This window comes from Megascapheus bottae, chromosome 6, assembly GCF_031878675.1.
Source record: "Megascapheus bottae isolate mThoBot1 chromosome 6, mThoBot2.hap1, whole genome shotgun sequence".
NCBI lineage: Eukaryota > Metazoa > Chordata > Mammalia > Rodentia > Geomyidae > Megascapheus > Megascapheus bottae.
The window spans coordinates 12,458,282-12,483,881 of record NC_143514.1 but is presented as its reverse complement, the minus strand read 5'-3'; the positions used below and the strand labels follow the sequence as shown (position 1 = coordinate 12,483,881).

At 37.2% G+C, this 25,600-nt stretch overlaps 1 protein-coding gene across 1 annotated transcript in view; it reads left to right on the top strand.

Moving 5' to 3' along the window:
- Positions 1-25,600, top strand: part of Sass6 (SAS-6 centriolar assembly protein) — a 34,426-nt gene that overhangs the window by 8,019 nt on the left and 807 nt on the right. The window contains exons 3-17 of the mRNA XM_090334258.1: positions 346-425; positions 863-967; positions 2,329-2,500; positions 3,011-3,076; positions 3,837-3,956; positions 9,290-9,481; positions 10,671-10,865; positions 10,960-11,049; positions 11,123-11,302; positions 11,680-11,761; positions 13,189-13,325; positions 15,262-15,390; positions 19,851-19,933; positions 21,723-21,817; positions 21,901-22,049. Of these exons, the coding sequence (XP_090190384.1) occupies positions 346-425; positions 863-967; positions 2,329-2,500; positions 3,011-3,076; positions 3,837-3,956; positions 9,290-9,481; positions 10,671-10,865; positions 10,960-11,049; positions 11,123-11,302; positions 11,680-11,761; positions 13,189-13,325; positions 15,262-15,390; positions 19,851-19,933; positions 21,723-21,817; positions 21,901-22,004 (1,830 nt within the window). The 3' untranslated portion in view covers positions 22,005-22,049. The remainder of the gene's footprint in view (positions 1-345; positions 426-862; positions 968-2,328; positions 2,501-3,010; positions 3,077-3,836; positions 3,957-9,289; positions 9,482-10,670; positions 10,866-10,959; positions 11,050-11,122; positions 11,303-11,679; positions 11,762-13,188; positions 13,326-15,261; positions 15,391-19,850; positions 19,934-21,722; positions 21,818-21,900; positions 22,050-25,600) is intronic.

Below are 25,600 nucleotides of genomic sequence, written 5' to 3'. Positions count from 1 at the left end.
TCTGCTGTGCTGACAAATTTCCTGCTTTGAAGTCTCAGACCAGTTAATTTAAGGGAGACTGAAAATAGAATTGTTCCATAATAAGGAATATTTGAGGTGGTCTAAATATCTCTAGACTTCTAATAGGATACTCATAAACTTAGAACTCTTAGCATTTAATTAATTTCTGTAGATTACTTATGGTTGTGACAGACTAGAGTGGCTTTTGTGTCTCTAAGGACTAATAAAAATATACAGACCACAGAAGAAAGCTGATCTGGAGCACAGCTGTGATATTTTAATGTTAGTGAATTCATTTTCGAGAAGGAAATCTGAAATTTTTTTTTAAAAAAACCTTTCTTTTAGGATTTAGTGATTCGTCTGACTGATGATACAGACCCATTTTTCCTATATAATCTTGTTATATCTGAAGATGATTTTCAAAGGTAACTAAACATGGGGGGCAGGGCTGGTCTTATACTTGCTATCAGGGAAAAGTTTCTTAAGTTTATGAATATATTGGTTCTGTTTTTCTTTGTACATTTTCCAGCCATGCATTATTTATTTAAATCATGCCTATTCAGAATATTAAATTATTCTGGGAGTAGTGGACAATTTGTTCTGTAGTTATTTAGGATATCGCTGAAGAGTATTTCATAGATTATCAGATTTCTATTAAAACAGCTCAGAAGTTTGAAATTATAGCTACATTTCTTACTGTATTGATCTCCTATAGAGTAAATTTTATAAAAATTAAACTTTCCTAATGTAGTTTTAGTAAACAAAGGGTGTTGAGGAACTAAAAGACCTTTGAAGGTATTAATTGTAAGTAAATATAGTAATTCAATTTCTAAAACAAATGTTTTGTTTTTGTTTTTGCTAGTTTAAAATTCCAACAAGGTCTTCTGGTAGACTTCTTAGCTTTCCCACAGAAGTTTATAGATCTCCTTCAGCAGTGTACTCAAGAACACACCAAAGAAATTCCCAGGTACGTTACATGAGGGTGAGACATTACTAACCTTTTTTTTTTTTTCCAAGATAGGCCCTTCTTTGCCAGGCATGGTGGCTCACATTTGTAATCCTAGCTACTCAGCAGGCTGAGATCTGAAGCTCATGATTCAAAGCCAGCTCGGGCACTAAAAAGTCTATGAGACTCTTATCTCCCAGTTACTCACTAGAAAACCAGAAGTGGCACTGTGGCTCAAGGGTGGTAGCCTTGAGTCCAAGAGCTCAGGGACAATGCCCAGGCCTAGAGTTCAAGTCCCACGACCAACAACAAAAAACCTTCTTTGAAAGACAAGTTGGTGGAATGATATTTTCTATGTAAGTTCTGTTTACTTTGAAAACTACAAGGCTCTTTTAAATCTCATGTTTTAAGGAAGTCTTAATTAAAAAAAGGACCATTTAAGGAATGAACTGTAGCTCAAGTGTTTAGCGCTTGGCTAGCAAGCACAAACTCGTGTTCAACATTGGGGGAAAATTACTGCTCTCTTATTTTTGTTTTGACATAGGCACTATAGTTATTTGAAATACTTAACCATACCAAACATTTGTTTTTATAATGATCCTGGAAGAAGGCAATAAGATTATTTTTATATGTAAGTGTTAAGGCCCGATTCTTGTAAAGTTTACCACCAAGATGGAGAGTTTGCTTAGCATGTGTAAGACCCTGGGTTTTATCTCTAGCACTGAAAACAATCAACCAGAACAAATAAACAAATAGCAAATCTAAGAAAGTTTACTGTCACTTTTTTATTAGTTTAGTCAACTGGTAATTGTTATAGGAATCAGTTATTTTATTAGAAAATACAAACGTTTTTTCTAAATCTATTGGTTTTTTTAGGTTTATTAAATGTAATTATTTTATTTAAAAAATCTTCCATCAAGGGCCAGGAATTTGGCCTAGTGGTAGAGTGCTTGCCTAGCATGCACGAAGACCCAGGTAGAGTTCCTCTGTACCACATAGACAGAAAACGCTGGAAGTGGTGCTGTGGCTCAGATGGTAGAGCTGTAGTTGTTAGAAAGCCCAAGGACAGTGCTCAGGCCCTGAGCTCAAGCCCAAGACTGGAAAAAGAAAAAAATCTTCTATCATCAATTAAAATTGTTTACTCTGAAAGATTGTACAGAAAAGGATAAATGCTTAATTTTTTAAATGTGCTAATTTGCAGAATAAGGGGCTACTGTTGTCACTGTTGTAGCAGTGCATGTTTGTTTTTTTTTGTTTTTTTTTTTTTTTTTACCATTTTCTTCATCTCTCTCTCAACTCCTGAGTTTTAAATGTGTACTGTGTTTCAATTCCCCACCTGTAACCCTTGTATGAGTGTATTATCATGTGGCTTCTTTTCAAAGGTTTTTGCTTCAATTGGTTTCTTCAGCAGCTATTTTGGATAACTCACCTGTGTTTTTAAATGTGGTAGAGACAAATCCTTTTAAGCATCTTATACACTTGTCACTAAAACTCTTACCTGGAAATGATGTGGAGATAAAGAAGTTTCTAGCCTGCTGTTTGAAATGTAGCAAGGTAAGATTTTAAATTTAAGCTATTCTTTTGAATTTGTTGCAGGAATACTTAGATACATCTTTGAAGAGTTAATTCTTTATATAAAAATACTGTATTACTTTTCATTTAATGTGTAAATATAGAACTGGAATAGGAATTAAGAAACTTAGGGTCCAGGCACTAAAGAATTTGGGTAGTAAATTCTTACACCATAATTGCATTGTTGGTGATATTTACCCTACCTAGCCCATCTTTAAATATGTTAATTAGATTGTAACACAGGAAAGGTGGTATTGCCACTGGAACTTTGGGGCTATATTGTCATTAAATGCTGTGTATCAGTGCATCTAAATGGTAGTGGTGCAGAGATCATCTGGCAATTATGCTGAAATGCAATTTCTGGTTTGAAATCTCAGACTGTAAGCTTTTAGGATGATGCTGATGCTTTATTTTGCTACTCTTTTGAGTAGTTTGGCTATAGATGTTGGAATTAAGTTGTAAACAGCATAATCTTATTGTTTCTATAAATAGGAAGAAAAATTATCATTGACACAATCATTAGATGATGTTACTAGGCAACTGAACTCAACACAGAAGGTAATTGATACTTCATTTTGTTTTTGCAAGTCATCCAGACACTGGTTCTGAATTGCTGCTTAAATTAAGTCTAAGATTTTATGTACTTTCTTTCAAACTGTGCTACCATTGAATTTCCCCTCTTTTGACCATCCATCCTCTACCAATAAGCTATCTTGGTCTGATGCTCTCTTTTAGACACTTAATTCCATTCAAACATTTTCCCAATTTATACTACATTTTCTCTAAATCTTCATTAAGTAACATTCTTTCTCCTTTTTTCCTTCTATTCATCTCATTCCTCTGGCTTAAAATGGCTTTCATTTCTTATAAAATTTCCCATCCTTTCCTTTGATTGTGCTTAGAACTAATTCCTTTAATGTACTTAGCATGATTTCAATCATGGGTTCTGTATTTTTGTCTCTGGTCCTTGAAATTGAGGGTCAAAGTGTCTGTCCTCCTAGTTAGCATATCTGTGGCTCAAGTGGTAGAGCAAGAGTGCTCAAGCTCTGAGTTCAAGCCTCAGGGTCGGCACGTACACACACACACACACACACACACACACACACACACACAGTAGTTTAAGCTGGTCTGCTTTAGCACAAATATTGTTTCTGTTCAGATTTTGATTAGCTCAAAATTGTACCGACAAAGGATTTGGGTATGAATTGAAAAACTGTGAAATTTCATTTTCTTTAATATCTTTGGAAGTATTTCCATGTTCTAATTAGAAGTGTACTATACTAAGGAGATGATCTTAATATCCTATGCTGAACTTTAGACATTATCAGAAAAAATACAAGAATTAGAAAAGTTACGGAATGAATGGGCTTCCCACACAGCGTCATTGACAAATAAGCATTCTCAGGAACTGACAAATGAGAAGGAAAAAGCCTTGCAGGTAAGCCGTTACAGGTAACTGTAAAAAAATTTTTTTTTTTTTTATTGCTCTTGGTCGTTTTATTAACCCGAAAAGGAGTAAACACAAATTTTTAACATTGGCAAACAGGGAATTATGTAAGTTAAAAGTTTATCTTCCAAAGTCTTACTATAGTCAAAGATAGTAGAACTAGGTTCTGGTAGCTTATACCTGTAATCCTAGTAACTACCCAGGATGCTGGGATCTGAGGATCATGGTTTGAAGCCAATCTGGGCAAAAAAAAGTCCATGAAACTAATCTCCAGCCTGCAGGTGGCTCACTCCTGTAATCCTAGCTGCTTCGGAGGCTGAGATCTGAGGATCAAGGTTCAAAACCAGCCTGGGCACAAAAGGACCTGAGACTCTTATCTCCAGTTAACCTCTAGAAAACAGGGAATTGAGACTTGTCTCAAGGGTAGGGTGGTAGCCTTGTGCTGAAGAGCTCAGGGATAGCGCCCAGGCCAAGTTCAAGCCCCACGACCCACCAAAAAAAAACAAAAACAAAAACAAAACTAACCTCCAATAAACTATTCAAAATAAGCCCAAAGTGGTGCTGTGGCTCAAATGGTAGAGTGCTAGCCTTGAGCACAAAGAGGCTTAGGGACAGTGTCCAGGCCCTGAGTTCAAACCCAGGACCAGCAAAGAAAAAAGATAAGAGTGTAAACATTTTGATGTTTACTTTCTAAACTTTGCTCTCTATTTACATAAATAACATATAATTTATAGGTACCTGTTAATAAACTTATAGCAATGTAAATTATAATGTATATATATGTGTATATTTGCACATATAGTATTTGATTTTGTTCTATTCTAATGGAATCTTACTAGATATATATAATTATGTAATAATATATATAATATAATATGATAGATTATTATCTATCATATAATATATTTATATTATATATATAATATATATATATTATAATATATTTATATTTTTTGGTCCATTGTGGAGCTTGAACTCTGGGCCTGGGTGCTGTCCCTCAGCTCTTCACCTCAAGATGAAGTATTTTGATTATTTGAAATTTGATAGGGAAAGGGGGAAAACCAAGATGGGGGGGAGGTCGGTGGGGGGGAGGGTAAAGGGTACCAAGACATGTGAAAGGATACCAATGTATGTGAATTAATGCACCTTCTATATGGCAAATATCATGTAACCCTTTTATTAATTACAATTAAAAAAAAAGAAGGAAAAAACAATGAACTTACCAGGAACATTGTTGAGATTGCAACCTATCCATGAACACTGCAGAATACTACCCAAAGTATTACGCCAGATAGAATCTCAAAGAATGTATTCTCCCAGGCTCCTAACATTATTATTATTAGCATTTTAAATATTTGCCACCAAAATATATGTCAATATTTGCCACCTCATAGGCAGGCAAACCTGTGAGATTCTTAACCTCCATTTAACCACCAAAAAGCAAGTAATAGAGCACTAGCTTAAAGCAAAAAAAGCTCCAGGATAGCATCCAGGCTCTTAAGTCAAGCCCCAGGCCCAGCACAAAAGAAAAACAATGATTTAGACTATTGTATTATCTTCTAGGTTCCCATAGATGCCTCTCTGTCTATATAACACTCCTACAGGTCACCACTCTTCTGATTTCTCTTGCTTTGCTTGTTCTTTAATTTTGTATAAATGAAGTCATGTATTCTATCTTTATTCAGAGATTTAGATGTGTCCTTAGTTGGTTTTTTGAAGAATTATTCTAGAGTACTTCATATATAACTAATTTATTAGTTTATTTAACTTTTGAAATTAAGCATTTGAGTTATTTGTGGCACTATCCTGTTACAAATTAAACTGGTATAAGTGTCCTCCTTGTACAAGTCTTTCTGTACAGGCATTTTTCTTGGGTATGATTTAAGATTGAAATGTCTGAGTTCTAATATGTACCTATGTTTAGCTTTAGTAGAAATTGCTTATTTTGTTTCCTGTGTGTGTGTGTGTGTGTGTGTGTGTGTGTGTGTGTGTGTGTGTGTTGGTCGGTCATGGGGCTTGAACTCAGGGCCTGGGTGCTATCCATCAGCTTTTTTGCTTGAGGCTAGTAATGTTGTACCACTTGGAGCCACAGCTCCACTTCTGCTTTTCTGATGGTCACTTGGAGATAAGTCTTATGGACTCTCCTGCCTAGGGTGGTTTTGATCTGCGATACTCAGACCTTAGCCTCCTGAGCAGCTAGGGTTACAGGTGTGAGACACTGGCACCAGGCTAAAAAATTGCCTGTTTGGGGGGGAGGGTAATGGGTACCAAGGCATGTAAAAGGGTATCAATGTATGTGAATTAATGCACCTTCTATGTGGCAAATATCATGTAACCCTTTTACTAATTACAATAAAAAATTTTTAAAAAATTGCCTGTTTTCAAGTATGGATTATTCTTCTGTTCTTTGGGGGTATTATAACAGTGAACATTGAATACTTTTTCATCTGCATATTGAACACTTATTCTCTTGTGCAGTCTAATCTGGATTTTATATCTATGTCTATACAAAAATATTAACAGTTTGATTTGTAATTGTGAAAAATTGAGAACTTTGATGTTCATGTTAGGATGGGTGAATTGTGGATAACCATGTGTGGAATATAATGGAGCTATTAAAAGTGTTTTCAAAGAACTTTTTAAGGCCTTTCTGAATTGACATTTGTATTACATGTATGTATAAGTTGATATGTATATTTGTATGTGTATATATGTATACATAAATGAGTGGAAAATATTCCTTAATATATGAGTGATTCCTAAATAAGATTATTTGGTTTTTTTCTTTCTTTCTTTTTTTCCTATTTATTTATTTTTTTCATATATTTTTTATTGTAATTAATAGAAGGGTTACATGATATTTGCCAGATAGAAGGTGCATTAATTCCCATACATTGATACCCTTTCACATGTCTTGGTCCCTATTTCCCTCCCCCCCACCCCCACCCCTCATCTTGTTTTACCCCCTTCCCTATCCAATTTCAAATAACCAAATACAAATATATCTGATATATCAGGTAACAAAGTGAGATACTGTAACAATATGAGATAAACAAGGGACAGCAAAAGAGATGAGAGATAACATAGTACATTAAGGACAACAATCATTCATTATATGGCTTATGTTTCTATATCCTAGAGATCCTTTCATTCAGCGTCCTACTATATGGCCTTTTGTATCAAGGTTTTGCTCTATTGCAAATCTCTGCTAGGAGAGCCCAAGATTTCTACTGATTATGACAAATGAGGGAAACCATTGAGCCTAAGTTCCTTTGAGTCTGGCTTACTTCACTTAATATGATCTTTTCTAAGTCTTTCCATTTCCTAACAAATGGGGCAATGTCATTCTTTCTGACAGTAGCATAGAATTCCATTGTGTACAAATACCACATCTTGTTGATCCACTCATCAACTGAGGGACATCTAGGTTGGTTCCATATCTTTGCTATGGTAAATAGTGCTGCAATGAACATTGTTGTGCTGGTGGATTTATGTCCTTGTTTCTGAATGATTGGGTAAATGCCAAGTAGTGGCATTGCTGGGTCATAGGGGAGCTCTATGTTTAGTCTTTTGAGGCACTGCCACACTGCTTTCCATAGTGGTTGAACGAGTTTGCACTCCCACCAACAGTGTAGTAGTGATCCCTCCTGGCCACATCCCCTCCAGCATCTGTTGTTATTAGTTTTCTTGATCCTGGCCATTCTAACTGGAGTGAGGTGGAATCTTAGAGTTGTTTTGATTTGCATTTCTTTTATGACCAGAGATGTTGAGCATTTCTTTATGTGTCTATAGGCCATTTTTGTTTCTTCTTCAGAGAAGACTCTCTTTAAGTCTTTGGCCCATCTTTTAATGGGATGGTTGTTACTTTGGAGATTAGTTTTGCATTGATTCAGTTTTTTGAGGTGTTGATATATTGTAGATATGAGGCCTTTGTCCGTTGTATGGTTGGTGAAGATCTTCTCCCACTCTGTAGGCTTCCTAATTAGTTTACTAGCTATGTCCTTTGATTTTTCTTTGTCTTTAAGGCCATGTATAACTTCATAATGAGGAAAACATTTTTAAAAGATATTTAAGATTTGGTAGATTATTTTTTCAGGCATATAGGATTTTATATTGTTCATTAATAGAGCAGTATGGTTCAAATAGGCACCAGAGATTGTATAGTTACATTCATGTTTAAATTGTTTAAATATAATTCCTACAAAATCAGACTAGTAAATAAATCTTGGCCATTTTACAATTACAGGTATTTTTATATTATAAACGCATACCTGTGTGTGTGTTTGTGTACTATTGAAAACAGAAATAGTAGCCAGGTGTAGTGGCTCACGCCTGTAATCCTACCTTCTCAGGAGGCTGAGATCTGAGGCTCGAGGTTCAAACCAGCCTGGGCACTAATGTCCTGACAGTCTTATCTCCAATTAATCACTAGAAACCCGGAAGTGGCGGAAGTGGCGCTGTGGCTCAAAGGGTAGGGCAGTAGCCTTGAGCTAAAGTAAAAAGGCAAAAATAATAAAAAATAAAACAAGGTTTTATGTGCTTATTTTTGTTTTGTTTTCTTTTGTTTTTGTGGGTTGTGGGGCTTGACCTCAGGGCCTGGGTGCTGTCCCTATGCTCTTCAGCTCAAGGCTAGTGCTCTGCTATTTGAGCCACTTACAGTTTTCTGCTGGTTAATTGGAGGTAAGAGTCTCAGGGACTTTCATGCCCAGGCTGGCTTTGAACCATGATCTTTAAATCTCTGCCTCCTGAGTAGTTAGCATTACAGGCATGAGCCACTGGCACCTGGGTACTTGTTCTTTTTTTTTTTTATGGCCAGTCCTAGGGCTTGAACTCAGGGCCTGAGCACTCTCCTTGGGCTTTCCTCAAGGTTAGTGCTCTACCACTTGAGCCACAACATCACTTCTGGCTTTTCTATGTATGTGATACTGAGGATTCGAACCCCAGCCTTTGTGTATGTTAGGCAAGCACTCAATCAGTAGGCCAAACACTAGACCCAACTTGTTCTTTTTTTTAAGACACAAATAGTTTCATACTGTCTATATATATTGTGTTTTGCTTAGGGTTTTCTCTGTTTTTAATCATATATTATTCTGTTATATCATTCTCTTAACTTGAAGACCATTACATGTGAGTTTAAAAGAAGTAGATCATGGTGTTTAGTTTACTTGGTTTTTCTTCCTTTCTCTTTCATGAATCCATAATTGAAAATTAACCCTTTGAAAACAGGAACATCTATAAATGATAAAGAAGAGATTGTGATTTTCAAAATATCTTTGCATATTTGTTTGGACTTTCCTTCTTGATATATTTTTGTTCTATAACAGGCACAGGTTCAATATCAACAGCAGCATGAGCAGCAGAAAAAAGATTTAGAAAACCTCCATCAACAAAATGTTCACCAGCTACAGAGCAGATTGTCTGAGTTAGAAGCAGCTAATAAAGAGTTAACTGAAAGGAAATATAAAGGAGACGCAACTGTTAGAGAACTTAAAGCAAAGCTGTCTGCCGTTGAAGAGGTATTAAATGTTAGCTTTTCCTGCTATCCTAACTTGAAGGAATGTTTTTGGTCACTTTGTTGATTGCACATGTGAGTGATCTTCTGAATGCTTTGCAAAGATGTTTTGTGCTTATAGAATATGATTTCAGAAACTGCAAAGAAAATCAAGATGACAAAATTTTATAAGAAGACCTAATTCAGAGCAGAACTGAGGCAGACTGAATTTTTTTTTTTTCTTGCCTGTCCTGGGCTTGAACTCAGGGCCTGGGTACTGTCCTTGGACATTTTTTGCTCAGTGCGAGCGCTCTTGAATCACAGTGCCACTTCCTGGCTCTTTTTTTGTATGTGGTACCAAGAAATTGAACTCAGGTCTTTGTGCATGCTAGGCAAGCACTCTATCACTAGGCCACGCTCTCAGCCCCAAAGATTTTTTTTTTTAAATCATCATACATTTATAAGAAGAAAGATTGGCTGGTCCTACTGGGTCACAATTCCAACTAGTTGGAAGGTGGAGCTAGGAAGATGAGGTTAAAGACCATTTTGGCCAAAAAACCCCAAAAGGCTTGAGTTGCCCTGTCTGAAAGCCTGCCATGATAGTGCTGTCTTGTAATCCCAGCCATGGGGAGGTGTAAGTGAGATGAATGAAGTAAACTGATGGACCCAGACTAATATGTGAGACCCTATCTGCAAAAGTAGGTCTAGTCTATTACTCTATGACAGTCACTGTTGTAGGCAATTTCAGATATGAGTAGATTATCTCCTGACTTCTTGGCAAAGTCCAGAACCATAATGACAGAACAGAGTGTTTTCAATCAGTTAAAATGTTCCACCACTACAAGTCATTTCTATTGCTCCTACCCAGGATTTTTTAGTATTTTAAATACCTTAATTATAAGTATACAGTCTTGCCAGTTTTGTTTTTGTTTTTGTGGGTCATGGGGCTTGAGCTCAGCTAGGGCCCTGTCCCTGAGCTCTTCAGCTCAAGGCTACCGACCTACCCTTGAGCCAAGCCCCACTTCCCATTTTCTAGAGGTTAATTGGAGATGAGAGTCTCAGGTCCTTTTGTGCCCAGGCAGGCTTTGAACCTTAATCCTCAGATCTCAGCCTCCAGAGTAGCTAGGATTACAGGTGTGAAACACCGTGCCCAGTTTTGCCAGTTTTTTTTTTTTTTTTGTCATAATGTATATTTTCTTTTTTTTCCCCTATAGGAGCTGCAACGAACTAAGCAAGAAGTTCTTTCTTTGCGAAGAGAGAATTCTACCCTAGATGCTGAATGCCATGAAAAAGAAAAGCATATTAATCAACTACAAACAAAAGTGGCAGTTTTAGAGCAGGAAATCAAGGATAAAGACCAACTTGTTTTAAGAACAAAAGAAGCATTTGATACAATGCAGGAACAAAAGGTCTTTTTTCTAAATATATCAGTGACTGCAGTTGTAAGTTGTTTACCTAAACAAGCACAAATATGCAAATTATTCATATCTTTTAAAAAATCAGGTGGCGTTAGAAGAAAATGGTGAGAAAAATCAGGTACAACTGGGAAAACTTGAAGCTACAATAAAATCACTATCAGCAGAACTCCTGAAGGTTTGTTTAATAATTTAATAGAATATTAATATTTCATGGATTACATAGAGATAAACATTAAGCTCTTTTATAGGCAAATGAGATTATTAAGAAGTTACAAGGCGATCTGAAAACTCTGATGGGGAAATTAAAACTGAAGAATACTGTTACTATTCAGCAAGAAAAACTCTTGGCTGAGAAGGAGGAAAAATTACAAAAGGAACAAAAGGAATTGCAAGATGTTGGACAGTCCCTCCGTGTTAAAGAGCAAGAGGTAGTTAATACTTCAAATTTTTTGTGTAGATTATTTATAGAGTATAGCAAGTTGTAATTATTTATCTTTGTTACATTAGATAATAGGCTTGGCATTTAAAAAACAAAGTTGTGTTTTAAAATGAAACATAACTACTTTGACATAGGTAATACTATTTTAGTTTGGAAAGTTAAATATGATTCAAATATAGTGATTATTGGCATATGTATAGGATGTATGATATATAGATACACAAATATTTAATTACATTATGGAAATAATTCTCTTTAATTTTCATTTAATAACAGTAGTAATCACTTATTAAGTAGTATGCATTTCAGTTTTTCTTTTAACCTTTATTTTTTTTTTGACTTATTCTAAGGATTGTCCTATTTCAGGTATGCAAATTACAAGAACAATTAGAAGCTACAGTTCAAAAACTTGAAGAAAGTAAGCAGCTTTTAAAAAATAATGAAAAATGTAAGTGTGATGTGTTTTTAAAGAGATTTATAGTTTTATTCTCAAACTAAAAATCTTATTTGAATTCATAAAAGTTAAAGTAAATCAAGGGATTCTTATGTACAAATAATTTCTCTTTTAAGTATGCTGTCTTAATGTTCAGTAAATTATATCATTTGCCCTTTAAAAGTTATCATTATAAAGAAAACTGTCAGTTAGATATATTTTATATATGCTTAAGTGGTTATTTGAAATAGGATAGGGAAGGGGGGAAATCAAGATGAGCAGGGGGAGGGGAGGAGGGAAATTGGGACCATGACATGAGAAAGGGTATCAATATTTGTGAAGTAATGTACCTTCTATCTGGTCAATATAAGGAAACCCTCCTTTAATTACAATAAAAAATATATGAAAAAAAAGAAAGCTGTCAGTTAATAGTAATCTAAAATGAATACTATTGAAAATATTGACTACAATTTATTGTTTAAATCTTGACTACTCCTTTTTTTGAAAAATCTGTTTAATAATAGTAATGTGATTGGAAAGTAAGATTTAAATTTCAGCTAACATTTTCTTACTTCCTACAACTGCATATCAGCCACAGATACGAACTTTAAACTGTACAAGCTAAGGTTGAATCATGACTTCCATAGTCTTTCTGGATATATTATCTTAGAAAAGTCGTCAGATTATCTTATTTTGTTCACAAAAATATGTTTCATAATTTAGTCACTGTATAGGAATACAGTAAAAGCACTTTTAAACATTTAATAAATGGCATTTTCTAATGATGATAAATTATTTACCTTAAAAAATAAATAAATGGCTCTTTCCTTACAGTCCTAAAAGTAGATAAACTGTAGACAAAGAGATAAACTATAACATATTGTGCTAGAGGCAAAAATTTTGAAGAGAAACAAATATATTCTGAGGTGATAAGAGTAATGAGTCTTGCTAAAATAAAAATATTTAATTACACAAATCTAGACCTATGTTATAACTTAAAACTTTGGAAAACTTAAAATTTAAGTTAAATAAAACTCCAAACAGAAAAGTATCTGGCACTCCAGTGGCTCATGCCTATGTCTTAGCTATTCTAGAAGCTGAGAGCTAAAACATGTTGGTTGGTTTGAAGCCAGTAGAGGCAAAAAAGTCTGTTAAACACCACCTCTGTTTAACCAGCAAAATGCCAAGACTAGAGGCTTGACTCAAATGATAAAGCCATGAATAAGAGCTCCAGGCAACTTATTTCCAGTTCCAGGTGTGGGATGTAGGGAGTAATCCTAGCACTCGGAAGGCTAAGACAAGATTATGAGTTCAAGGCCAGTCTGGGCTATAGCATAGTGAGACTATCTCAGAAACCCAAAGAGCAAAAAAAGAAAGTATCATCTTAAAATTAGAAAAATAAAGCAGCCAAATAAAATTCTTTATTTTGCTTCTTATTTAAGTAATTACTTGGTTAAATAAAGAACTAAATGAAAATCAGCTCGTGAGAAAGCAAGATGTCTCAGGACCTTCTACCACACCATCTGCACATGCCAGCAGCAGCACGATCAGAAGTGGAATTTCCCCTAACGTGAATGTGGTAAGAATTAAACTAAAACTGGGAATGATACTAGTCGGTTTCCTGGAATGAAAGCATTCTTCGGTTGTTTTGAAGGCTTTAGGACTTAAATAATAATACTAACACAGACTGGAGTTCTAAAGTTACTCAGCACTGAAGCCTCGTGATAGTGGGGGCTGGGAATATTTGCTCTTAGCAAAAAGTCTCCTTTTTGAGGGCACCCTGCTTTAGAAAATTTTTCACTGTTTTGAAATTGTACTCTTAGTGTGTCCAATAGACTGAAAAAAAATAAAAGCATAGAATATTTTTTTTAAGAATAATGTTCAAGAACCGGGAATTCGGGGTTTGGACTTACAATGGAAAAGTCCTTACCTGAGTTCCATAAGCAAAATTGCAAAGAAGGGAATTAAGCTCTGGTAGCATGTTTTGTTGGCTGTAGAGACAGAAAGAAATTGTAGGACAGATGCTTTCTAGTTTCCATGACTAGATCATTTGCTTTTTCCTTACAAGGAATAAGAAGGGAAAACAAGAGAGGAAGCACCTGCTGATTGTGGTAGGCAAGACGTGTCTATCATTCCAGCTAGTTGGAAATTGGAGACTCTGAAATTAGAATGGGCCCCAGAGGACTTGAAGGCGTAACTCAAGTGGTAGAGTGCTTGTCTGAGGCCCTGGGTTCAATTCCTCACCATCATAAACACAAGAGCAACAAAGGCAGCTCCTTTTATCTAGGACAAGGCTTGTTATTATCAGCTGGTGCTAGGGATTTGACTGGTACACACAGGGAAGTCTGGGTTCTTCTTTTGCAAATAATTGATGCTGTGGCTACCAAAATTCAACTTCCTAATTCATTTTCCTCCTCCCCCCCCTTTGGTTTCAGAGCTTGAACTCAGGGCCTGGGTGCAGTCCCTGAGTTTGTTCCCTTAAAGCTAGTTAGTGCTCTACCACTTTGAGCTGGAGCTTCACTTTCAGCTTTCTTGTGGTTAATTGGCAATAAGAGTCTCATAGACTTTCCTGCCCAGGCTAATTTGGAACTGTATTCCTCAAATTTCAGCCTTCCATGTAGCTAGGATTACAGGTGTGAGTCACTAGCACCTGGCCTTAATTGAATTTTTAATTTATTTCAGTAAACAGTAATACATAGTAAACTGAATATAGAAGGAAAATAAATACCTGATGCTGAATTACAAACTTGAAAGAAATGGCTAGACTCAACTTTACTGACTGATAGCAAAAGCTGTGTGGAGGGTGTATTGTACAACTGCTGGTATATACAATTACATCTCAAGATTGACTTTTCAAGGGGTTGGAAGCGAGGTTCATTTGGTAGAGAGCTGGCCCCTGAACGAAAGTGCCCACAGGTACCAAGTTCAAGTTCTGCTCTTTGATGGACAAAAAAAGAAAAGATTTATGCTTCAAATCAACTCTTTATAACACTGGTTATTGTGGTGTTGCTATTTTGAAAGTTAGAGCACACTTATTACCATTTCAGTTAGTTCATTTATGAATACTAATTGTTTTAAATCAGTCTGGTAGAAAATTCTCTCAAGTTTTATCTGTGATAAAAAGTTTTGATTTATGATTTGTTCTTCCTGGTACCTTTCCTACAGTGCAAGCTGGAGTGAATCAAACTGATTCTGCAGTCTTTGTTTTACCTTTAGGTGTGATACTTGATTTTACCGGTTAGTCCATCCTTATGTCACATAAAATGATTTTTTGGAACTGGAATGTGGCTCAGTAGCAAAGCACTTGTCCAGCAAGTGCAACATCCCCAATACCCAAAAAAGAAATGACAGAAAAGAAATAAGAGTTAAAAGACAATTTTGTGGTACTTTGTAAATAAAATTGGCCTCTGAGGTACTGCTTTTAACTCTGATTACTAGCATTCTGGTTTTGTTAGTGGAAAAACAAATGGTAATTAGAATTATGTCTCATTCTTATTATTATGTTTGAATTTTAGGTTGAGAGCAGATTGACTTATCCTGGCTGTGGCATTGGCTATCCTGTCTCCTCTGCATTTTCATTCCAGAATAACTTTCCTCATCCCATATCTACCAAAAACACCGTCCACCCTGTTTCAGGACCAAAGGTAGCCAAGTTAACAAATTGTGGGAAAATATAGAAACTTCCTAGTATGATTTTTGCCCTTTCAAAGTTCATTTATTGCTTGACTTTTGTAATATATTAGATGAATAAGTTATATAATGTTGTAAGAAATAGAAGCACTGTTTCTGTAGTCACTCCAAGTTATAAAAATCTAGGTATTAAACTTCTTTCCTCTTCTCCTCTCCCATTTTTATTCACTCATCTATTTCAATCTACAAATCTAGGATTACTGACATCCTAATACTATTGTATTACGTTTTACAATAATACAATAATGCTACTGTATCATAGTTGGATTTTATTGCCAGAATTTAAAGGTCTGTCTCCCAGATTTATAGCAAATTCTAAAATACATTTTTCTTACTATTTCCTTTCTAGTGGTAATGTAAACAGAACCTAAGGCCTTGAACATGCTAGGCAAGCATTCTAACACATAGTTTTTTGTATATAGTAAGGTTTAGCATTTTACTATCTGTTTTCTGTATGTTTCATCTATTCTTTATCACTTTTCAGTTTTTCCCTCCTTTCCCATTTATTGTGCATTTTATTTTGTTTTCTATTTTGTATCTGTATTTGACTTTGTGTTTTCTTAGGCTTATAGCATATTTTTATCTTACCATAAAAAATTGAAATATACTACTACCTATATATAACAAAAACCTTAAAATTATATAGTTGCATTTTCTCTCTCTTACCTTATACCTGCGCTGTTCATTCTGTTTATACCTTTCTTCTAGGTATGACTTACATTGTTCTACTTATTACCATTTCTAGTAGATTATGAATGTATATAATGAATGTTTTACAATATTCTAGATTTTTTTGGTCAGTCGAGGAGCTCGAACTGTGAGCCTGGGTGCTGTCCCTGAGTTCTTCAGCTCAAGGCTACCACCCTACCCCTTGAGCCACTGTGCCAGTTTCAGTTTTCTAGTATTAATTGGTGATAAGAGTCTCACAGTCTTTAGTGCCAGGGCTGGTTTTTAACTACAATCCTCAGATCTCAGCCTCCTGAGTGGTTAGGATTACAGACGTGAGCCGCCACGCCTGGCTAGGTTTTCTTATTTTTTATTTTCTGTAGCATGCTTTTAAATTAGTTGTGGATCACCTTGTTAGGTTTTTTCTTTCTTGTAGCTTTACTAGAGTACATATAAAGTACATGTAAAGCAGAAACTCGAGGAATCGTTCATCCCTGTTACAAAGCTGTGCTCTTGTCTGAAGTTTCTGTCTTTCTGCTTTTGAATCCTGGAGATTGTTTAAGCTTAAAATGTCTACTTGTTTTTTCCCCAGTGTGTTAGCTTTCTGTACTGTGACAAGTACCTGAGAATCAACTTGAAAGGAAACCAGTTTCTTTTGGCTCTTAGTTCCAGAGTTTTTTTTTCAGTCCATAATTATTTGGCCCCATCACTTTTGGTCTTTGCCAAGGCAGAACCTCACAGCAGAGCACAACTGAAGGTGCTTACTCATCATGGCTGGGATGCAGAGGGAGGCAGGAGTTAGGATCTTTATATTTCTCTTCAAGGGCAGCCCTCTGAAGTAACCTCTGGCAGACCCCACCTACTGAGGGCTCCAGCATTGCCAGCAAAGTCAGCAACTAGAGAGCAAGCCTTCAACACGGGAGCTTTGGAAGACAGTGAAGATCCAAAGCGTCCTCACCCTTGGCCTCATGGAGTTTTCCCCTCAAACCGTCCTCACCCTTGGCCTCGTGGAGTTTTTCCCTCCATCTGGGCAGAGCACTTCAGTGAAGACTCAGGGGGCCGAGCAGATTGCTACAGCTTGTTCTGTGTAGCTTCCTTCTCAGCACTACGCTGCCCTGTAGCCTCCAACTGGGAAAGACCAAATGAACCAGCTCAGCTTTCCCCAAGGATGTTTGGCTAAGAGCAAAACACTGTTAAATGTCACTAAAACACTGTTAAGGATGGACTTACTTTCCCTTTAAATAAACCAAGCTGTTGGGGAGTCCCATCGACAGCTTTGGGCTGTTCTGTGATACCTTGGCTGCCTTGAGTGAAGAGAGTCTTTTTGCTCTCCCAACTTCATGGGTTTGAGCCTTTGTAAGCAGGTGCTCTATCCTTCCAGAGCTTCTAGCAGCTGTTTTTCATGCAGGCCAGGGAGGGAATAATTTCTCTAGTAGGCTAGCAGAAGAAATTTGACTGGCATAAACATGGTGCTTCATTTGCATGAAGAAATGCCATGACTGTGCAGGCGTGCTTGCCACACCCCTTTCCAGCTAGATGTAGAGGCTATTCTATACTGGACCCACCTTTCTGTGCTGCTAGCTTAGTGTTACAACATTAGACCCCTAATAAAAGGCTTCTTTCGAGTGGTCTTTTCTTGTTTACTTTTGACTTTATCACTAGAAGAGCCAGCTGAGTTGGTCAGATGGTAGGTTGATGGCAGTAGCAGAGAAAGGATGGCTCAAGAGTTCCACAGAACAGCAGGAGTGGAAACAACAGAGACTATTACTATCACAGACTAAAGAGAAGTAACAGGGGTCCCATGTCCCAAGCCTTAGGGAACAAGGGTCCCACATACTCCAGGACTGCTCAGGACCTGTATCACTTGTAAATACTGCCTGCTGCTGGAAGCCAAGGATTTACAGTAGCTACCAACTGTTTTGTTTCTAGTGGTCATATCCCAGAGCAGTATCCCTCCATTCTGAGTGTCTAGAGCCACAGGTCTGTGAGCAGTAGGAGCACAAAGCCCAGAACAGTAGGTCCCAGGTGTCAGAGACTGATGCTGCAAGCCTTGGGTATGCTGGTCCCTCCTCTGGGCCTGAAGGCCTAGCCCTGAAACTCTGAAAGACTTCTCTGCCAGTACTCCCATCTTGATAAAAGAAAACCTAAACTCTTACCATTGATCTCCATCTAGCAACTGTTCTGCACTGCTGTTAGGAAAACACCGGTTCAAAAGGTTTCTGTGTCTCAGGGACCACAGTCCTGTACTCTGTATGGTTTGTCTGTGAATATGCTTTTCATGTGTCCTCTCCAGTTGCCTAATTGTTTATAATTGGTGGCCAGAAGCTGTATACTAATAATTTGAATTCTTAGTTTTCTCCCTCTAAGTTTATTTTTCTATATAGTTGTCTTCAAAAAAAATCTATTTGTGTATAAAGCTGTAAACTTTAATACAGAACTAGAATCTTAATACCGAAGTACAGAGCCATATATTTATTTTTTCTTCCTAATTTTTAATTTTATAGTGTTAAACTAGTATTTGTCTATTATGAGATTGACTAAAAATGGATCGTCTTTTTCCTCATACCTTTTGGTCATTTTGCTTGATGCGTTGGTAAAGTGATTTGAGTTTATAGTTTTTTAAAATAGGATCCATTTATACTTCCCTTGTCAAAAAAGTTAGTGCTGGTCACTGGTGGCTCACGCCTGTAATCTTAGCTACTCAGGAGGCTGAGATCTGAGGATAGAGATTCAAAGCCAACCTGGGCCTGAAAGTCTGTGAGACTCTTATCTTCAGTTAAACTTTCAGAAAACCAGAAGTGACACTGCAGCTCAGCTCAAGTGGTAGAGCCCTAGCCTTGAGCCCAAGACCTCGCTCAGGGACAATGCCCAGGCCCAGAGTTCAAGTCCCATGACTGACAAAAAAAAGGGTGGGGGCAGGAGTTTGGCCTAGTGGTAGAGTGCTTGCCTAGCATGCATGAAGACCCAGGTGCGATTTTTTAGACCACATACATAGAAAAAAGTTGGAAGTGGTGTTGTGGCTCAAGTGGTAGAGCCCTAGCCTTGAGAAAACCCAACGACAGTTCTCAGGCCCTGAGCTCAAGCCCAGGACTGGCCAAAAAAAAGAAAAAAAAAAAAAGTGTATTATTGCTTTCAATAAAGTATGTTAGGTTTAATACTTAATTGTGCATAGATGAATAATTTTATTTCAATATTCAAACTCAGATCTCATCTGGAGTTCTTAACTATAAGAAAAAATTAGTCTTGAAAGTTCTTTGAAAGGGAATTCTCGGGCCGGGAGTTTGGCCTAGTGGTTAAAGTGCTTGCCTAGCATGCATGAAGACCCGGGTTCGATTCCTCAGTACCACATACATAGAAAAAAGCCAGAAGTGGTGCTGAGGCTCAAGTGGTAGAGCTGTAGCCTTGAGAAAGTCCAAGGACAGTGCTCAGGCCCTGAGCTCAAGCCCAGGACTGGCAAAAAAAAAAAAAAAAAAGAAAGGGAATTCTCAGAATTCATGAGGTGAATGTATCGTGGTATTAGATACTTGTTTGAATGTGTTAGTGTTCAGTATTACCTTGCTTGTACAACAGGAATTTTTTTTTTTTTTTTTTAGTAAAAAGGGGCATTCTTCTTATGCAGTCTCTTAGAAGGTGCTTGTGGCATAAAATGTAGTTAGAAACCTCTATTATTAGGATCTAGATTTAGCAAAATGAAAATGTAACATCCTGTCTGTTGCATTTGAGTTATGTGAGGTGTTTTCCTTCACAGGTTCAGTTTAACTTGCAGTTTACAAAACCAGATGCTCAGTCAGGAACAACTGGTACCATGCCTTGCTCAACAGACAAGGAAAAGTAAGTATCGACATAAAACTTAATGTTGGTGGCTTGAAAATGTTGGTGGCTTGAAGATCATAAGGAATTCTTACTGTAAGCTCTACTGAAAGGAAACTCCACACATTTCAGGAGAAGAGGGTTTATTGTGTGAGGAAAGAGCAGGCTCCTGCCGCCCAAGATGGAGTTGGGCAAGCAAGAGAGCTTATGGTGGGAAGTGAGAGATTATATAGGGGGAGGGTTGTGGCCACAGTGGAAGTGGATGTGGTCTCTGAGGATGGGAAGTACCTCAGATGAGGGACCTCCCACTGCCCCCAGGCATGCCAGTTGCCAGGGTTACAGGTGTGGAGCGGGGATTTCCATGGTGCGGTAGGAGAGAGCCAAGCGAAGAAGTCATTTCTTCCAGGTGGACCTAACACTTACCAGTAGTTGTGTCCCTATTAATCTGAGACATAGGATGCAAACCTAGTCTCTATTACTTCTAGCTATACGAAAGTGGTTTTGTGTATGTATTTTTAAAGTATGGGATGCCTTAGAAATACAGTGAAGCTTTGTCTTAAGAGTTTGTTTCATGTATAGTGTCATCCCCCGACCTCCCACCTCCCTCCCTGTCAGCTCTCTGTTCTTCGCATTGATTAATCTCATGGATTGATGTAGGAAATTAGGAGTACAAAGGGCTTGTAAAATTGTTCTGCAATATAAAATTTAATGCCAGTTTGTGACTTCTGTTGAGTCTTAAGGTTTTGTTTTGGAAGAACGCGCGCGCGCGCGTGTGTGTGTGTGTTTGAACTTGGGGCTTAGATGCTATCTCTGAGCTTTTGTGCCTAAGGCTAGTGCTTTACCATTTAAGCCACAAACTCACTTCTGGCTTTTTGGTGGTTAATTGGAGATAAAGTGTCTCATGGATTTTTATGTCTGGCTTCAAATTTTGATCCTCATATTTCAGCCTCCTGAATTGCTAAGAGTACAGATGTAAGCCAGTGGCACCTAGCAGGACAATCAGTTTTACACTTCATAATTGAACAAGTGGCTTCATCATAAAATTAGGGCTTTTTAATGCAATATTTAAGTGTTAGAGATAGAACCTAGCTCTTTACATATGGCACACTCTCTGGTAGTGAATCATATTGCTGTCTCTTGTTCAGTGATTTTGATGTTTTGTTTTTCTTTCATTTGTCAGTGAACACAAAGAGCCATGGGTATTAGTGGTTAAATTTTTTAATTGGAAAAAAGTAGCCATATACCCATAAAGCTTTGTTTTTTGTTTTTGTTTTTGTTTTGTCAGTTGTGGGGCTTGACCTCTGGGCCTGGGTGCTGTTCCTGACCTATTCAGCTCAAGGCTACCACAGTACTACTTTGAATTTTCTAGTGGATAATTGGAGATAAAGAGTTTCACAGGCTTTAATGCTAGGCTGGCTTTGATCTGCAGTCCTCAGATCTCAGCATCCTGAGTAGCTAGGATTATGGTAGTGAGCCACTGCACCCGGCTAACAATTCAGATTTTTAAGATTTCACTTCATTGTCCTTATTTCAGCCCTTCTTTAGTTTATGATTGACTCCTGACACCCTGCCCAGTGTATACTTATAGGTCTTATGGGTTAGTATTCTTTGCCTGAAATGCCTGAAACCAAAAGGGTTTGGGGTTTTGAAATATTTGAATATTACCTGAAGGTGATTTAGGTAGCAGACTTCTGCTCTGTCATGTGAGGAAGATGTGAAGTTTTTCACTTTTGTAGTTATGTTTGGTGCTCAAAATTTGAATTAGTGGTTTAACCTATATATTTGAGATAATTACTATTTTTCTTTTAAGTGGTGAAAATTTAGGGCTGGAATCTAAATACTTGAAGAAAAGAGAAGATAGCATTCCTTTACGTGGACTCAGCCAGAATCTATTTAGTAATTCAGGTGAGGAGACATTTTGGACTGGGTGGTATCCAGTGCTGAATGGTGTAGGAAAATAACAGAATTCTTTTTGTCCCCACTTGCAGAGCATCAGAAAGATGGTGCACTAGGGGCATTACAGACGTCTTCCAAAGCCTCGGTGCTCCCTTCTACATCTGCCTATTTCCCTGGGCAGTTACCCAACAGTTAATCCTGGCCTCACCAGCTGCTTTGTACTGACACTTCAGAAACTCAGGTGGTTTAAAAATTATGTTTTTATGTTTAACAGAAGTCAAATCTTAAATAAGCACATTGCAAATTTTATATGAGCTATTGTTTGGACATTTTATAATACCGTTGCCATTTATGGCAGCTATTTTATGGCTACAAATTTGTACTTGGGTATTGGTAAAGATTCTAAGTAAATATTTTTTTGGTTTATGAACATGTTCTATAAAGTAGTATGAATTTTATTAAATTTAAGTTCCAAGAAAGGAATTAATCATTGTAATGGATACTCTAATCATATAAAAAAAATCAAGTTGATTGAATCTGACCAGAAAGCATGAGGGAAGAATTGATATTTAGGTAAAGGGGAGAGTCTTAAGAACACCTCATATGAGTAAAACAAGTCTTCACCATAACAAGCAAAAATGACTTTTTCCAAAAACCATTAAATTAGCAGTTGTCCTTGGGCTTGAACACAGGGCCTGGACCATTGTCCTTTAGTTTTTGCTCAAGGCTGGCTCTACCATTTGAGCCACAGTTCTTCTGGCTTTTTTTTTTTTTTTTTTTTCCAGCCACTCCTGGCTTGAACTCGGCCTGAGCACTGTCCTTGGACTTTCTCAAGGCTAGAGCTCTGCCACTTGAGCCTCAGCACCACTTCTGGCTTTTTTCTATGTATGTGGTACCAAGGAATCTAACCCAGGTCTTTGTGAATTCTAGGCAAGCACTATACCACTAGGCCAAACTCCCAGCCCTCTCTGGCTTTTTTTAGGTGGTTAATTGGAGGTAAGAGTCTCACAGATTTTCCTGCCTGAGCTGTCTTCAAAGTACAATCTTAAATCTCAGCTTCCTGAGTAGCTAGGATTGTAGGCATGGCTCCTGGCTGTAAAATAATTTGAATACAGACACAATTCCAGTAGTATTTTTACATGATCAGGTTAATGATAGAGCTTTTTAATCACATGAGTCAGAAAAGTTAAGAAGTTAGTGTTTACTGGAAATTTAGTCATCAAAGTGTTCCTAATTTGGAGTTTTGATACTCAGTGAAGTATATTTTCTATCATTGAATTTGTGTGTGTGTGTGTACACATACATGCGAGTGTGTTGAATTCAGGGCTTGGGTGCTATCTCTCAGCTTATTTGCTCAAGGCTGAAACTACCAATTGAGCCACATTTCATTGTGGCTTTGTGTGTGTGTGGGGGGGGCGTTAATTGGAGATGAGTCTTATGGATTTTTCTCCCTGGGCTGGCTGAGATCCTCAGATCTCAGCCTCCAAATTAAGTAGGATTACAGATGAGAGCCACCAGTGCCCAGCCTTATTGAAATATTTAAATTGACATACAAAATGGTTATAAGATCATGAATATTGTTTTATCAAAACTTGGGATCATTTTTACTTTTTACATTTTTGGGGGGGGAGTTGATTGTGGGGCTTTAATTCTGGGCCTGGGCACTGTCCCTGAGCTCTTCAGCTCAAGGATAGCACCGTACCTCTTGATCCACAGCACAACTTGCAGTTTTCAGGTGGTTAATTGGAGATGAGTCTCATGGTCTTTTAGTGCCCTGGCTGGCTTTGAACCGCACGATTCTCAGATCTCAGCCTCCTAAGTAGCTCGGATTACAGATGTAAGTCACTGCATCAGACTGTTTTCTTAATAAAGGGAAGTAAGTGCTATGACTTAGCTCTTCCTCATTACTGAAAATTTCAAGTAATTGGGGCCAGGACTGTGGCCTAGTGGTAGAGTGCTTCCCTAACATGCACAAAGCCCTGAATTCAATTCCTCATTATCAGATACACAGAAAAAGCCGCAAGTGGTGCTGTGGATCAAGTGGTAGAGCTGTAGCCTTGAGAAAGCCCAAGGACAATGCTCAGGCCTTGAGTTTAAGCCCCAGGGTGGCAAAAACAAACAAACAAACCCCACCCTAGACTACAGACTACAAGTTTTCACCAAAAGCAGCAGAAATGGCAAAAACCACTGGATTTTTATATTATTCAAGAGCCATACAAAATGTCAACAGGGGTAGTGCTTTGGACAAGCATCAGGTTCATCCTAGTACATACCAAATGATTTCAAGGGCCTTATGTAGTTCATAGGACAGAGGTTTCTTCACCCCCGCAGTAGAAACTAGCATTAAAAGACTCCTCTAATTCAACTCACTCATAAACTAATATAATGCTTATGTGAGAAAAATTATTTTTAGATAGAGATGAGGAAAAAGGCAGTTCAGTGTCTACCACTGTCACTGGGTTTAGTAACACAAGGAGCTTTGCTTTCTAATTTGTAATGGAATCCACTGTCTTGAGCCTTATATTTTGAACAAACTAGCAATTGGCAAAATCAATACCATCAGGCAGTAATTTTTGCTCTTATTTAGATGTTTTAGTAAGTATAGTTTAGATAACTTGAAAGGCTTTGCTGTGTTGTAAATATGGTGCAGTAATCTATAAAACATTGTGATTGGGCTTGGATGGGACATAGTGCTTTTTTCAGTTTTAAACTATAGATAAGGCCTTACATATCCACATGGAAGTTCTATCTTGAAAAGGTAGGACAGAAATAAAATATATGGACTTTCTAACATCTTCCTTTTAATGTATATATATATATAGACCTCTAAGTGTGCTCTTTGCTCTACCTCTTAAACTTATTTGTAATTGTTTTACAGTATATAATTGTATGTTAATAAAAATGTTGCATTTAATGTTATTTCTATAAATAAGGTTTGCTAATACTTTAAGGATAAAGTATTACAATTTGAGAGTGTGATGTATAAAAAGTAGGTTAAAAAGAGGGCTGCTTCTCCTTAGAAAGCAAGTGCTTCCAACTGATAGAAAAATTATGGTTTTTTTTTTGTTTTGGTGCGTCATGGATCTTGAACTCTAGGCCTGGGCATTGTTCCTGAGCTCTTCAGCTCAAGGCTACTGCTCTATCCCTACAGCCACAGTACCACTTCCAGTTTTCTGGAGGTTAATTGGAGATGCGAGTCTCATGTTTTTTAGTGCCCAGGCTGGCTTTGAACTTCAGTCTTCAGATCTCAGCCTCCTGAGTAGCTAGAATTACAGGTATGAGCCACTGTACACAGCTCATTTGTCTAAATTTTTTTTTTTTTTTGCCAGTCATGGGCACTGAACTCAGGGCCTGAGCACTGTCCTTGGACTTTCTCAAGCCTAGAACTCTACCACTCGAGCCACAGCATCACTTCCAGCTTTTTGCTATGTATATGGTACCGAGGAATCAAACCTGGGTCTTCATGCATGCTGTGCAAGCACTTTTACCATTAGGCCAAATTCTCGGCCATCATTTGTCTAATTTTTTACAAGAATATTTTACATTGAGAAGAGAAATGGTAGCTTGATTTGCTGATGTAGAGATGACTACTGGTAACTTACAGCAAGGGACTCACAGATCAAGACTTTTTTAAAAAGAAAAAAAATCATTAAAATATTTAATTTTATTAACAGAATATTTACATTTTAAAGACCTTATTTAGCCATAGTGAATGTTCCAAGTTTAAAAAGCATTAGGCAATAATAACCACACACAAGATGAAAACAGTGTAAACTATACAATACTTTATGT